We start from the raw sequence: 14,766 nt of genomic DNA, 5'->3' as shown, positions 1-14,766 counted from the left end.
ATATTTTAGGTACCTCCCAACTCTTGAAGGACCAATAACACCTTGGTTTAATATGATTCGCCGTCATAGACTCAAATTATGGTGGGACAACCTTCATCGTATCAAGGAATTAGCCGAACCAGACAAGATACAAAAATTCTTAAACGAAAAATGATTTAAGTACATCATTAATTTATTACTTATATAAAATATTATAATTTAAATTATTATCATTGTTGTATGACTAAGGTTAACTTCGATATAGTATTTACTGAATTATATTATTTTTTTAATTTGTAAAATTATAAAACAGAAAAAATTGGGCTATTTTGTCCATTTTCACAGCATTAAGTATCACAGTGTAATAAAAATACAAATGTTATATTAAGTCAAATTACTTATATGAAATAAAAGTTAACCTAATTATATTTTTCTTTTTTGTTCCTTGATTTTATTAATCATTAAGTTAACTGAAGTTGACAGAAGTAAAGGCATAAGTGTTAAAAAAAGGACTCATTTACATTTTTTTTTTTTTGTTTTTATTAACACTTCATTTGGAATTGTATACGATTGTTCCTTAAAACGATTACATTATTGAATAAAAATATGATAGAATATAAGGATCCTGCAATTTTGCTATTTTATGTTTAAACCAGTTATTCGTTATGCACAGATACATTATATAATATTGCGTGATTTTTAAAGCACTCCGTAGATTAAATATTTAATTTTATTAGTAAGTATTTTATAATTTCGTGTTGAGCAGTGCAGCGATTATTAATAAAACTTATATTTCCTACACAATAGAATCAAAAACCTGCTTCTCTTGGATATTCAATATGATTTTAGTATTTAAGTAATATTATTATCTGTAATATTTTACGTAAATTCAGTTTGGATTTGTATGGTTTGTATAACAATGGTGCTTGAATTATTATAAATTTTAAACGAAGATAATTGTTTTATTTTAAATAAATATAGTTATTTACCCTTGTTTTGATCAACAAGTCACCCAATAAATTGAAAGTCTTAGGATATAACTTAAAGTGTTATATCCCAAAGATTTAGTAAAATGCAATATGGAAGTATTCTATGAGAAAGGCTTAGTTATCTTACTTACTATTTTTTAGAACCTAAACTCATAAAACACTATGGCATATGCATATGGTATATACATTTTTTCCTAATTTACTTATGATTTTTATTGGGATTTATAATATTGAACGGTGATTAGCCGTTGAAAGCACGCTAAAATATATTTGATTGTGATGTGTGTCAGCGGGAGTGACAAATTCTTAGTTTCTACTATAGTAAAACAATTGATCGTGAAAATTTTGTTATTGTATGTAAATTTGTAATTAAATAAATATCAATTACTCGTTTTACAGCCGCTATTATACTCGATTAACGCCAATTTTTATGAAATGACGTCACAAATTGCGCGGTAAAAATAACTTCCCGTTGAAACTTAATCGACAGAATTAAAAATTTTAATTATTTATTATTTTTGAAACAGTTATGGAACAAACATTCTGAATAAAAAAAGTTAGCGAAAACCTATATTAAACGTTAAAAATAAAAAAAAATTAAGCTGATCTTTATAATTTTCTATGGTTAAAGTTAATTATTAAGATGATCGTTCTAATTTACAACTTTCTTTAAATTTAAATTGATTAATATCAGCCAAAAAAGTGACCCTAAATACAAAATGCCCACAAAAGGTACAACAGCATGTAGAGCATCCAATAATTAAATTCTATTTATTTAGTCTATTTTCTGTTTATTTATATAGGTAAGTAATTAAAGCAAATTCGTTCATTTTTTTTGCCTTAAGGTGGAATCAGACGGTTCATTTTCGTGTTTCATTTTGCATCTTTCACTCAAAGTGACACGTCTAAACACAAAGTGAAACAAAAGTGCCGAATGAATTCATTAGTGAACTGATCCAACGACGTTCATTCGGCATCTTTCATTCCCACTCCGAATGAACGAAAAATGAACAGTCTGAACACAGAGTGAACGTTCACTCGGATTTGGTCATTTTGTCTCGAAAGCAATTTTCTTAAATTTTTTTTTTAGCTCCTTGGTCAAATTATCACAAATTAAACTTATTCCAAGAGACACGACTTCATTCGACGCCATATTGAAAGAAACTACGGATGAATGTTCTTTTTTACGTCATTCCAGCTAAGCCGAGTGAACATGGAATGAAAGAAAAATGAATCATTCACTCAAAAGAACATTCACTCAAATGAACCGTCTGGTATCACCTTTATAAACATCTAACTTAATACCTAAACAGAAATATTTTATTTCAGTCGATTTTTTTAATTTATTCGTATATTGGCTTTAACAATTCGTCAGAACTATTCAAATCTGATCCTGATGATGTGGTATATTTACTCTTTGGTCTATATTTTGCCATGACCCATTCCAAGGTTCTTGCTTTATGGAACTTTCTCCTTTTAAATTCTTTTCTTTTAGGCACCTCTTCCATCTCGGTATCTGTCACGGAACGCAGTAAGTACGCGTAGCATCTGATCTTATTACCAACATGCAAGCCATTATTATATGCGGTGTGAAGATACCGCGCTGCTATTATTTGTAGACCCTAAAATATGTTATTAAATAACAGTAATAACATAGTTTTTTTATCCCTCTCTCACATTTTTGTTTTTATAAACAAACAAACTAACCGTCCATGATTCGCATGGGTAGTAGTCATAAGGGTCTACAGGAAACATTTAGATTGAAGGAGAAACATCCAAACAAACTATAGACCAGGAACCTTCGTAAACGTACACAATAAACGGTCGTCACAATCGAATGAATTCCTTTGGATCTCATTTATTTGTATTTATCAGCAATATGTCATATTAAGCTACATATCATAATATGACATAGTCCTCCATGTGTATACGTATATATTTTTTAATTTTGTGGTATAACCGAACTTTAAATTAATAAAAATCTTACTGACTTTGCTTATTTCCTCTTTTTAGATACGAGGGCTACAAATTAAAAGATAAATCCTAGGAAAAAATATTCAAAAGTTATTTTATAATGTCTAACCATGGCCATGATTATTAAAGTCATAACTGCGTTAAACTTCCAGGAAATCGATGTCATTTCATTTATTAACTTCTCTTCACAGCCATCAGTCCAAATGGTTAATTGCTTCTGAAAAACAATAACATTATAATACTAGTTGTTGTCAAATTCATATTTCCCGTTTTATCGATTAAATCGTAGTGTTTATACACCTATATCCAGATCCCCGGTTACCTCTACATTAAAGTTTTGAATGATCGGTTCTGTGCTTTTCAGGCACACGAGTGTAACTTTCGTCTTAGTAGCATCTAAGTATTTCTGGACAAAAAAATATATTGGCCCCTTATTGGCCCAACCCAATATTCAAACCCAGAATCCCGTAGGCGTTATTTTAATCACTAGATCAACGAGGTATTTACATAATAATTTTATAGATATACACAATATACAGCGATGAGAATTATTTAAAATTTATTTTTTAGTATCTCTTTGTACTCTATTGATACCTATCTTATCATTGCTACATAGAAATCTAGTCTCATTGTGTATTGTTAAAGAAATTGATTGTCACTCACTGCAGGATCATACTTGTAAATAGTTCCCATCTGTGTGACCCCGTGATGAATACAAGGCCACATCACATCCATTGAACAACAACTGTAAGGCACGTTATCCGCCACATACTTACGACTTGAACTATTAATAGAAAATTGATTATTCTACCACAAGACGTAATTACTGTAGTAATACTGTACAATAAGTATTTCTAACAATTGACTTTTTATACAAGCTATTATTAAATCTTGACTTTTAAAATCTGGCAACAGAATTGGACTGATATTCTGTACACGCATTTTGATAATGGGAATTAAAACTATTAAATTTTACAAATTACAGTATATACTTTAATTAATATTGATTCATTATGAAATTCAATGAAGTACTTAAATTACTGCACTTGTACGGTAATCAATAATTGTTACCTTCTAACTGTCGCTTTATTCGAAACTTACGTATGTATACCTATAACTTATTCCAACCATTTGTGATTGGAACACTCCTCTAGAAAAGTGTGTTCTTGCCATGTTTTTATTAACTCGCTTGGGCAATGTCTATAACTAACTTCCTGTTAAGTAAGATACTTTAAATTTAAAATATAGTTCAGGATTCGATAGCAGTGTCAGAAAATTAAATAAATATTCCACATTACGATATGCTTTTTAAAATGTTAGCATAATGTTTACCCAGCGTAAAAGTATGACATGGAAATTAATAACAATGCCTACTTTTTGTTTTTTTTTTTTAATTTTGCGAACTATACCCTCGTTTGTTATAATTCGTAATGTCAGTGAGAATAACTGACGACTGCTATTAAATAAAAAAATAAAAAAATATAGTACCTAAGGCTTTGGTCTAAAGGAAGATCGATTGAGACCTTTGGTAACTTTAATACAAAAATCTTTGCAATCATATTATCAAGTTGTCTATATAACGCCGCAAAAAATATCTATCTACTATCCAAATCTAAGCTGTAAAACGAAGGCGATCCAACTGAGCAGAGAGGTGAAACAGGGAGGTGTTATATCTTGAAACTGTTTACCAACGCGTTGGAAGACTTCTTCAAGACGCGGGACAGATGTGGGGTAATGAAAACGGCAAGTACCAATATCATACACCTTCACTTTACCGACGATATCGTCATCATTGTAGAGTCGCTGTATCGAATCTTTCCGGCGGGTCGGTGTCGGTATGAGCTTGGTCAAGACCAAGGTCGTGTTCAATAAGCATATCGTGCCGGAACCGCCATACGTCGAAGGAAAACCTCTTCATTTGTCGGTAAATATACCTAGGTCAAGTCATATAGTTCAACAAGAACAACTTCGAGAAAGCAGCCGAGCGAAGAATTCGCTTAGGATGAGCAGCATTTGTCAACCTTCGTCATATATCTACGTCGCCTATACCGCAATGTATATGTCATTAAAAAGGTTAATTACAAGAACAGGAATCATCAGGATCATCTTATCCTACCCTAGGGAACATCTTGGATCTTCAACAGTCTCCCTTTCGAGACGATACGGGAGGCACTCCGATACCATGGGGTGCCGACCTATCTCAGGAGGCTGCTGGAGGCGTACCTCCAGGACAGGGAGATCCTCTGGGCGGGGGTCGATGGGAGGCTGGTCCGGCGTCGGGTAGGCTGCGGCGTTCCACAGGGGTCGGTTCTCGGCCCAATTCTGTGGAACGTCGGTTTCGACTGGCTCCTGCGAGCTCCCGTCCTTCCCGGGATGGGGGTGTTGTGCTACGCTGACGACACCCTCGTCACGGCGACTGGGCGGGACTTTCGGGAGGCGGCTCGCCTCGCCGAGGTCGGAACGGCTCTCACCGTGGACCGTATGGGAATGCTGGGCTTGAGGGTCTCCATATCCAAAACGGAGGCCCTCCTCTTCCACGGTCCACGGAAGGGACCCCCACGAGGGGCGAGTATCACCGTCCAGGGGACGGTGATCAAGGTGCAGGCCCAGATGAAGTATCTGGGCCTCATCCTGGACGGTCGATGGAGCTTCGGGCAGCATTTTGTCCATCTCGGCCCGAGGCTCATCAACGCCGCCGCCGCTCTCGGCCGCCTCCTTCCGAATGTGGGGGGGCCGGGATCGCTATGCCGGCGTCTCTACTCCGGCGTAGTGAGGTCGATGGCGCTGTACGGTGCCCCGATCTGGGTCGACGCCCTCACCGCTGACAACCGGGCCCTGCTGCGAAAGCCGCAGAGGGTCATAGCGGTGAGAGGCGTCAGAGGGTACCGTACGGTGTCGTGGGCTGCGGCGACACTTCTCGCGGGCGATCCGCCCTGGGAGCTCCAGGCGGAGGTGCTCGCGGAAGTGTACCGGTTCCGGGTCGAGGCGAGGAACCGCGGCGACCGTCCAGGGTCGGCGGAGGTCGGGCGGATCAGGGCTCTAGCCCAGCGAGCCCTGATCGCCCGATGGCAGGAGGACCTGGGGTCACCCACGGCGGGCCTGGCGACAGTGGAGGCGATCCGCCCCCACTTGAGTCGCTGGGTCGAGAGGAAGAAGGGCACACTCACCTTCAGGATGACGCAGGTACTTACCGGGCACGGATGCTTCGGTAAGTACCTGCACGGGATAGCGCGGCGGGAGGTGTCACCCTCCTGCCACGAGTGTGGTGCGCCAGTCGACACGGCGCTCCACACCCTGAGTGAGTGTGCCGCGTGGGGGCCCCAGAGGCACACCCTTGCGGCGACTATGGGCGGAGACCTCTCGCTGCCGAGCATCGTCAACGAAATGCTCGGTAGCGAGACGTGTTGGTCGGAGATGCGCTCCTTCTGCGAAAACGTGATGTCGCAGAAGGAAGCCGCGGAGCGGGAGCGGGAAGAGGATGCCGCTGCAGACCCGCTCCGCCGAAGACGACCGGGGAGGAGGAAGAAGCGCTACGCGCACCTTCTCCCCCCGCCAGAATAGGCGTCGCAGGGACTAGGGGGGGTCTCAGTACCCCGAGAACCCCCTCTAGGTGTTGGAGGCCCGCATAGGCGGGCCGACCGTCAGGGCGTCACGGTAGCATGCGCAAGCGATCCCGTGGCGCCCACCGAAAGACGGAGAGGGTACCGCTGGTTTTTTAGTGGGTAAACCCGGCGTACCTGGGCGCGCTCGGCGTCCAGGGCTCCGGGGAGTCCCACACACCCCCCCACCTTCCATCACGTGGGGGAAGCGCGTAATGCGTTTTTCCAGAGAGAAAAAAAAAAAAAAAAAAAAAAAAAAGGGAACATCTTGGATACCGAGGTGGCAAAGGCGTATTTTTGATTCCGATTTTAAAATTAGTGAAATTTAATAACGAAATTAAGCTTTTTGAGTGTAACAAAAGATTAATAGATAAATTTGCTATCGTTTTAAAATTGTCTCGTAGACCTTTTTCCTGCAAACTTTCATTAAAGAGCATTATGATCAAATATATGAGATCTTCCTCTACGTTTTATAAGGAAATAAGATAAAATGAATCTTACATAAGCATCGTGATCCTTTTTTTTAGTACCATGAATGTTCACTTATTATAAAATATATTCGTAAGACATTCTGCAAGCCCGTCTGGGTAGACGTACATAGGTACCGCCCAGTTATCGTACGCAGACAAAAAGCAATGCTTGGTATTGCTGTTATAATAAAATAGGAAAAAAATGAAAAAAAACAAAATTTCGATTACTAACAAATTGTTGGATTCTATTTTCAGTTTTCCGGTGTCCCAAGGTATATAGAACCATTCTTGATAGTTTTCTCGTCCACAGCAGTGGAAGTGTGTCTGTAAACGGTCTATCGCAACTTTAGATGGCAAGTGGTTAGCGTATCGGAGCATAGCCTTCGTTATTCCACCTTTGATTTTGGCTAAACGAAATTGAAATAAAAATACAAGATATACTTATCTGTTTGAATGACAAAACAAACATTATGTTACAGATTAAGCGAAATTATTCCCCAAAATCTTCTACATATTTAACATAAAAATCATTAAATAATTGATCTAATAACACGTGCGGATGAAGATTACAAGCTTCGAATCCTTCGGTTTCGGTTCGAATTCAGAGTCGAACGGGAAAGAGTTGTTCGGTATTTTTAACAACAAATAATGGCTCGGTACCGAGATATTCAGTTTCTTTCCAGTGCCGTCCATAAAAAAGCACATAAAGCCGAATGAACTATTGTTCATTAACTATTGTTTTGTTGTTTTTTGTATATAATTACTTATAGTCACTTAAATATTTTATTACATCTTACAATTTTTTAAGACCAGAGATTATATTAATTTCTTTATATAGTTATTATGAACTAACCTCTAATAATAGTTGACTGAAGACCGGAATAAAACATGATTGCAAGAAATGCTATAATTATACAAATCAACGCCCAAATGTAATAGAAAAGGCCCCTAGTTACATTGTATTCTTTCTTCGGTAAGCCAGTTTTGAACAGTTGGTATAATCCGTAAAGCTAATAAATAAATATACTTCATTTTAAAAGCACATAACTAGCACGAACATCGCAAACAAAAAAACATGCTTAATGAATGATAATTATCCTTTAACTTTAATAACCTCAATAACAATTGCAATTATTGCTCCACATGCTATAATAGCAGGAATAGCATTGCCATCAGGCCAACATATTAGGTCCAAAAGCGTTCCTTCTTCACTTCTTATTCTTTCTGACGTATTAACTAACCATATTAAATAAAATATTGTTACTGGTATAAAGGCCATGAGAAGCATTCTTATATTATTAAAAGACGACCATGTTAAAAGCATGATAACTATATATGAGTATATCTATGAGTGACATTAACTATCACTCAATTTAATCAATACCCTTAAATCCATCATTTATTAAAATTTTGATGGATGGAACTAGTGATTGGGCAACGTGACATTCTGATTATCGATTTGATTATTGTTACTAGTTTATATGTAATAAGATTATCGATTATTACGTTGAATAAAAAATGTATGCATTGTTGAAATGATAACTTCTTATGGGAGGGTAAACTGTTTCATTATCTAACGCGTGCCAGTCTGTCTGGCTGCCCCTTCTCTTACGCATACGGCAACGGCAGGAAAGTTTTCCTTTTTAACTCTATTGCACAGCGCTAGTCGTATTTCGGGCGGACGTTTTTTTAAAGTTATTACTTCTGTCGGGCGTCCCGAGACGCCCACGTATTTTTTTTATAATTATTATATAAATTAGCCGCTATGTTAAATTTCTTTTTTTTTATAGCTATTGTAATTATAATATCGCAAAATTTTTTTGTTAACAATACAACTAAAAACGACTAGAAATGTTTTCATCAAACAATAATGATCAGTTGAAATATATCTTCCTACCAGTTTAAATTATAATAAGCTAGCGAACACATTTAATATTAAATTAAAGTGTGACGCAAGACTAATCGCAGTACGAGTAGATTTATTTGAAAAGAATATATGAATTCAAATAAATCTAATCGTACTGCGTTTTGTTTAATCGAACAATGAATGACAAATGAAAAAAAAAACTTAAATTATCAGAACATGTTAAGAACTATTTTCTTACTTCATTTACGCTTGACAGTGACGTATGTCATATAGGTTTAACATGAAAACAATGATAAGGAAAGTGATAACAGTAATATCAAATACTAGTAAACTACAGTATACATGTATAATTTAAGATTATGTGATTGTGTAGGACCAATTGCCACATAATAACGTAAAACAAAAGTTGATACTGTTTTCAATAACTCATCATATTATATGAAAAAATACTTTTAAAAGATCCAAGTTCATAGCATGTCTAATAAGGACTCTATTGACTCTAAGATATGGCTGATAAAATTCTGCATAAAATTACTGTATCCAAAGTTGAATGTGCATATATTTCTAATATATCTTGCTATCAAATATAGATATTATTATAACAAAGGTTATCTGATTGCTAAGAATATGAATAAATACGCGATCAAAACAATTCCGAAAAATGTTATATTATTTCTTTTAAAGGATCACATTAAAGAAGAAAACCTCTCCATACTTTTACATAAATGTATTATAATTCCCTATGAACAATTTATTCAATTGAGTGTTGAAAACTTCTTTTACAATGACAATGGTGTTTTATGGATTACAATGAAAGCAACACCAGAACAGAAAAGAAAACTAACTGATAAAAAGGACAAAACCAGCTCAAAATATAATCTTAACTTTTTTACATCAGAAATTCATAAAAAGTTATGGAGTGAATGTAAAATTGAAAGTGAGAGAATAGTGCCCATTATTGGATCAAATTTAGTAAAAAAAAATGTGGCATACACAAATGAAGATGAATATTTAAATATAATATCAACATTTGGACTAGATAACAGCTCAGATATTGAAGTCTCATTGCACCCATTAAGTTCCTTTGATTACTCCCCAAAAATAGCAGCAAGTGCTGAAGTTAATCTTATTGTGAATGAATATGATATTGGAAATGATTTTTTAAAAGAAGTATTAAGTAACCACTTTGAAATTCCTAAGATTGCAAGTGAAAATGACATCATCTCAATAGACCTCACACCTCAAATAATATCAAAATACAACTACAAATATTTAGATCTAATTGAATCCACTAGAAAACTGTATTTTAAATGTAAAAAATTACTAGGAGATAAAGTAAATGGTGAATGTCAAACTAATAATAATATAGTACCATCATATTATATTATAAAAGGTGTGACACAATTGACTTTGGGAGAAAATATTCATGCTCTCAAAACAAAGAATAAGTTTTATGAAGTTGATCCAGCAATAAACACACTCAGCTTACCTCTGTGTCCTGCTGGACTTAGAGATAGATTTTATCAGTTACAAGAAGCCATTGAACCATTCTTAACTGGAGACATAGGTATGAATTAACATTGTAAAGAGTTTCTTTTATTTAATATACTAATAACTGATATTGCACAGTGAAGAGAACATGTGCATGTTTAACTGAAGTTAAATATTTCAAAAATAGATAACCAACACCAATATTTCATGAGCTAGATTATATATTCTTTATAATTCATTTTGTATGTGTTACGTGATAGACTGCCACATGAAGGTCCAAAAATCCTACTTCTTAATTTTACAGGCTATTGCTATAAATTCCCTTTGTATAAAAAGCTTTTATTAAATAATAATTATTTTGTTATCACCTCCAAAAGAGTATGCAAAATTTAAGCTCAATTGGTTGAGTGAACTGGTTAAAAATTAGTTGCAACATATGACCCACACACACTAACAGATAAAGTTAAATAAAAGCTGTAAATCAGTTTTATAGTATATTTATATGTTATCATTTAAAAACTATTCTTGAATGGGTGATAATTCAAATTACCTTATTTACAAACTTCAATCTTCTTTATAGTGTATAAAAATGTAATATTTTTTTTAATTACAGAAGAATTATCCAGTTCTTTGTCAATTCCAATAATTCCAATGCTACTATTAACTGGATCAATTGGATCTGGTAGACATCTGCTTGTGAAATCTTTGGCTAAATATAATGGTATGTATAAAATTATTTATATAATTTTAAATAAATACTAGCCAAATGCGACATGCATTGTCATTTTATGTGTCAATTGTAATGATGTTAAATTGTAATGGTATAGAAGTGAGTTAAAACAAAATGGATTATAATATATGTCAATTTCTATGGTAATCAATCAAATGCTGTTGAAGATTATCTATAAATATTATTATTTATTTACTTTTAGGTCTTAACTATCTACAAATAGATTGCAGCTCTTTACAAAATTCGACGGCTAAACAAACAGAAAGCAAAATAAATTCAATGATACAAAAAGCCAAAGCAGCCGCTCCTTTAATAGTTTTAATGGATAATTTTGATGTAAGTTTATTAAAACATTATATTATATATCATTCCTAAAAATATCACTTCAAATTTTATTTTGTTTCATATTATATTATTAGGTTGTAACTTTAGTTTAATGTTGTTTACTTATTTGATGTATAATCTACATTCCTGACCATCTGCAACCTTTAAACTTGGTTAATATTTTAAAATAATGATTCAAAGGTGCTTGTAAGACTAACAGTTACTTTAACAATGTATATTGTTATATTAATTTTATTTTCTTCATACATTAAGTAGGTTAAGTCAAAGAAAAGACTTTGAATATTAAAATATTATATGTATAATTTAAGCTTTTTTTTTTCAAATTTGTCAGTGTTATAATTTCTGTATAGTAATATCAATTCAATTTAATCTTTCAGGTCTTTGCTGTTGACGCAGAGAATAATGAAGACTTCAGGGTGATGGAATATTTCACTAACACATTAACAGATTTATTTGAAAATTACACAAAGCATCCAATTATATTTATAGCATTAACAGAAAAAATTGACTTAAAACCAAACATAATGAGGATTTTCCTTGAAAAAATACACATACCAAAATTAAATCTACAACAGAGGTTTGATATGTTAAAATGGTATGCATCTGTTATGAACTTAAACTTAAATGATACAGATACACAAAAAACAAATATTAATATAATCGATGGTGATAACACAGAGGAACATTGTTTAAGCAATTTAATGAAAGATATTCTGTACAGAGTTGCATCAAAAACTGAGACATTTGTCCATGGGGACTTGGATACACTCATGCACTTTGCTCTCAGAGAATCCTACTTGAAGCAAACTAATTGTCCTACACAAATATCTCGAGACCCTAATTTGTGTCTTATTCAGGAGGAAGATTTCAATAATGCATTAGGTTTGTGTTTTTTTATTTATTATTTGAAACAAAATATGGAGGCGAAGCGACAATAGCGAATGGTTTAAGGGCCGTCTAGCGATGTAAAAAGTGGCTGGATCCTGATCCTACTACTTTGGGGTATTACTACTATTCTTTGAAAAAAATATATAATCAAAATCGATTCAGTTGTTTATCCGTGAAAGTGTAACAAACAGACTGACAGAGTTACTTTCACATTTGTAATATTAGTACAGATATAGCTCACTTCTTGTTGCAGAGTCAATAAGAAGCCTACAGAGTCAACATTTAGATGCACCGAAAATACCGAAAGTATACTGGGAGGACATCGGTGGCTTAGAGAAACTCAAGAAAGAATTGTTGAAGACAATAGAATTTCCAATTAAATTTCCTCATCTATTTAAAAATTCGTCACTAAAAAGATCTGGTATGTAAATTGCAAAGATTATAATAATATTTTTCCACTTTTATGCCTGAACATAGGCTTCAAATAAATCTTTAAAATCTTTATGACTAATTTAATTGATGTGGGACTATGGTCTATAAGTAATAAAAGAACCCAATGCAGAAAGAGTCATCAAATTTGGCTTATAAATAAATAATTTTCGCCTATGGAATGACATTTACATACTAAATGAGAGCCTTCTTTTTTAAAGTATTTTATTAATTATTTATTACATTTCTTATTTGTTCATCTTTTAGGTATTTTACTCTATGGACCGCCAGGTTGTGGTAAAACATTAGTAGCAAAGGCAGTCAGCACTGAACTGAATGTGAGCTTTATGAGTGTAAAGGGCCCGGAGTTGCTTAACATGTATATTGGACAATCTGAAGAAAATGTTAGAAAAGGTATTGTATTTTTTATAGATGTTGGTCCTGCACCATCATATCGGTTTTTATAAGAGTACATATATGTTAGCAAAATAAACTCTGGTGGTATAATACTATTATTATTGTTATAGTATTCGGTTTTAGAACATGTTTTCTACAATAATTAAAATAAACTTTATATATATATATATATGTTTTTAACACCTCATATTAACAACAATTATTTTATTAACAATATTGAAAATGTCTAGGCCTTATCATGACATATTATGAGTATAAAATGAAGTACAGTTTAGTTTACTAATTATGTTCTTGTTGATAGTTTTTGAAGCGGCGCGTGCATCTTCGCCATGCATAGTGTTCTTGGACGAGTTGGACGCACTGGCCCCCCGGCGGGGTGCAGCGGGGGACTCAGGAGGGGCCAGCGACAGAGTTGTTAGTCAACTTCTCGCTGAAGTAGATGGTGTTGCCAGTGGGGAAGGTATTGTAAATAATATGGCAAGAATATACTTTTTTAAAACTTTAACTCATTTTTTTTACATATTGTTCATTTTTATATTGCCCAATGCCAAAATTTTGAACAATAATATTTTCAAAGACGGAAGGTATACATAATTGAATTGAACTATTTCTACAGATTTATATTGCATCTTAATATTGTTTTCACATGATATGAATTATTTATTTATAGACGCAGAAACGTCAAATTTTGTATTTATAATGGGAGCTACTAACAGACCAGATTTGTTAGAACAGTCACTGCTACGTCCCGGACGTCTCGACAAACTTATATATGTTGGTCCATACACGGGCTTAAGAGAAAAGACATCTGTTCTACAAGCACTGTGTAGAAGGTAAATTAATTATTTTATAACATTTAAAAAAAATTATCTAAGTCTAAAAAGTAACAAATTCGGTTCTCTAATATTTTTAAAACATAAATATATTTCCATGCAATGCACTTAAAAAAGTTACAGGAAAATATTGCGTTTAAAAAATTCAACTTAAACTATTTTTACAGTTATAAATTAAGGCCCGAAGTGAATTTGGAAGACGTAGCTGAGGCGTTGCCAGTACGTTGCACGGGCGCAGATCTAATGCAAGTAGTGTCCACTGCGCGATCCGCAGCTGTGCGTGGACTTGTAGATAAATTAAACAGTGGTATGTCTTGTATTAGTAAACATTCGTTTGCAGCTATCTTATATTCGGTAAAGCTCCGTGGTCAGAACATGTAAATTTCATTTCGAAATCAGGTGTTACAATTAGGCAAACTGAATGTAAATTTTCATTTCATCACAATTTTAATTAAGTATGTCATTGACCTCTTTTCAGGGCACGTCAAAGAAAGTGAACTAAGCAGTGATTCAGTAATAATAGGCGTATCCGAGCTTTGGCATGGAGTAGAATCATTTAGGCCATCTGTTACTGAAGAAGAATTAGCGTATTATGAGTCTCTACAGTCACAAATGTAACATATATATATATAAGAACCGAGACCAAAAAATTAAAAGTATTGTATCATTAAATAAAGATTTCTTCCAAGCTATCGATATAAAAGGGTAATCATGTCATATAGCTAGTACTGAGGTAAATGTGGTGGCTGTTCCTT

General features: G+C 34.4%; 3 protein-coding genes across 4 annotated transcripts in view; 2 read left to right on the top strand and 1 right to left on the bottom strand.

Moving 5' to 3' along the window:
- LOC113399450 (isopentenyl-diphosphate Delta-isomerase 1) overlaps positions 1-936 on the top strand; it is a 234,456-nt gene extending 233,520 nt beyond the window's left edge. For both annotated transcript variants that reach the window (XM_064217872.1, XM_064217871.1), the window contains exon 6: positions 10-936. In XM_064217872.1, the coding sequence (XP_064073942.1) occupies positions 10-154 (145 nt within the window). In that variant the 3' untranslated portion in view covers positions 155-936. The remainder of the gene's footprint in view (positions 1-9) is intronic.
- A 1,313-nt stretch (positions 937-2,249) lies between these two features.
- LOC113399469 (RDS/peripherin-like protein xRDS35) lies at positions 2,250-8,347 on the bottom strand. The gene is made up of 6 exons (XM_026638612.2): positions 8,126-8,347; positions 7,865-8,021; positions 7,244-7,418; positions 3,606-3,726; positions 3,052-3,159; positions 2,250-2,590 (listed from the first exon to the last, which is right to left on the bottom strand). The coding sequence occupies exons 1-6, from the start codon at positions 8,333-8,335 to the stop codon at positions 2,312-2,314; spliced, it is 1,050 nt and encodes a 349-aa protein (XP_026494397.1). The 5' UTR covers positions 8,336-8,347; the 3' UTR covers positions 2,250-2,311.
- An 801-nt stretch (positions 8,348-9,148) lies between these two features.
- On the top strand, positions 9,149-14,755 carry LOC113399409 (peroxisomal ATPase PEX6). Its single transcript, XM_026638532.2, has 10 exons — positions 9,149-10,445; positions 10,983-11,090; positions 11,302-11,435; positions 11,822-12,326; positions 12,586-12,753; positions 13,029-13,175; positions 13,480-13,638; positions 13,849-14,011; positions 14,179-14,318; positions 14,490-14,755. The coding sequence occupies exons 1-10, from the start codon at positions 9,353-9,355 to the stop codon at positions 14,627-14,629; spliced, it is 2,757 nt and encodes a 918-aa protein (XP_026494317.2). The 5' UTR covers positions 9,149-9,352; the 3' UTR covers positions 14,630-14,755.
- The last annotated feature ends 11 nt before the right edge of the window (positions 14,756-14,766 follow it).

The sequence above is a fragment of the Vanessa tameamea genome, chromosome 19, assembly GCF_037043105.1.
Source record: "Vanessa tameamea isolate UH-Manoa-2023 chromosome 19, ilVanTame1 primary haplotype, whole genome shotgun sequence".
Taxonomy (NCBI): domain Eukaryota; kingdom Metazoa; phylum Arthropoda; class Insecta; order Lepidoptera; family Nymphalidae; genus Vanessa; species Vanessa tameamea.
This window is presented reverse-complemented; position numbering and strand designations above follow the sequence as displayed.

Coding starts and splice junctions, on each gene's coding strand:
- LOC113399409 (XM_026638532.2), top strand. CDS start 9,353: ATGTCTAATAAGGACTCTATTGACTCTAAGATATGGCTGATAAAATTC. Junction 11,436..11,821: donor TTTTAATGGATAATTTTGAT/GTAAGTTTATTA, acceptor TTAATCTTTCAG/GTCTTTGCTGTTGACGCAGA. Junction 12,754..13,028: donor TTCGTCACTAAAAAGATCTG/GTATGTAAATTG, acceptor TTCATCTTTTAG/GTATTTTACTCTATGGACCG.
- LOC113399469 (XM_026638612.2), bottom strand. CDS start 8,335: ATGCTTTTAACATGGTCGTCTTTTAATAATATAAGAATGCTTCTCATG. Junction 3,160..3,605: donor TTTACAAGTATGATCCTGCA/GTGAGTGACAAT, acceptor ATTGTTTTTCAG/AAGCAATTAACCATTTGGAC. Junction 2,591..3,051: donor CTTTAATAATCATGGCCATG/GTTAGACATTAT, acceptor AACATATTTTAG/GGTCTACAAATAATAGCAGC.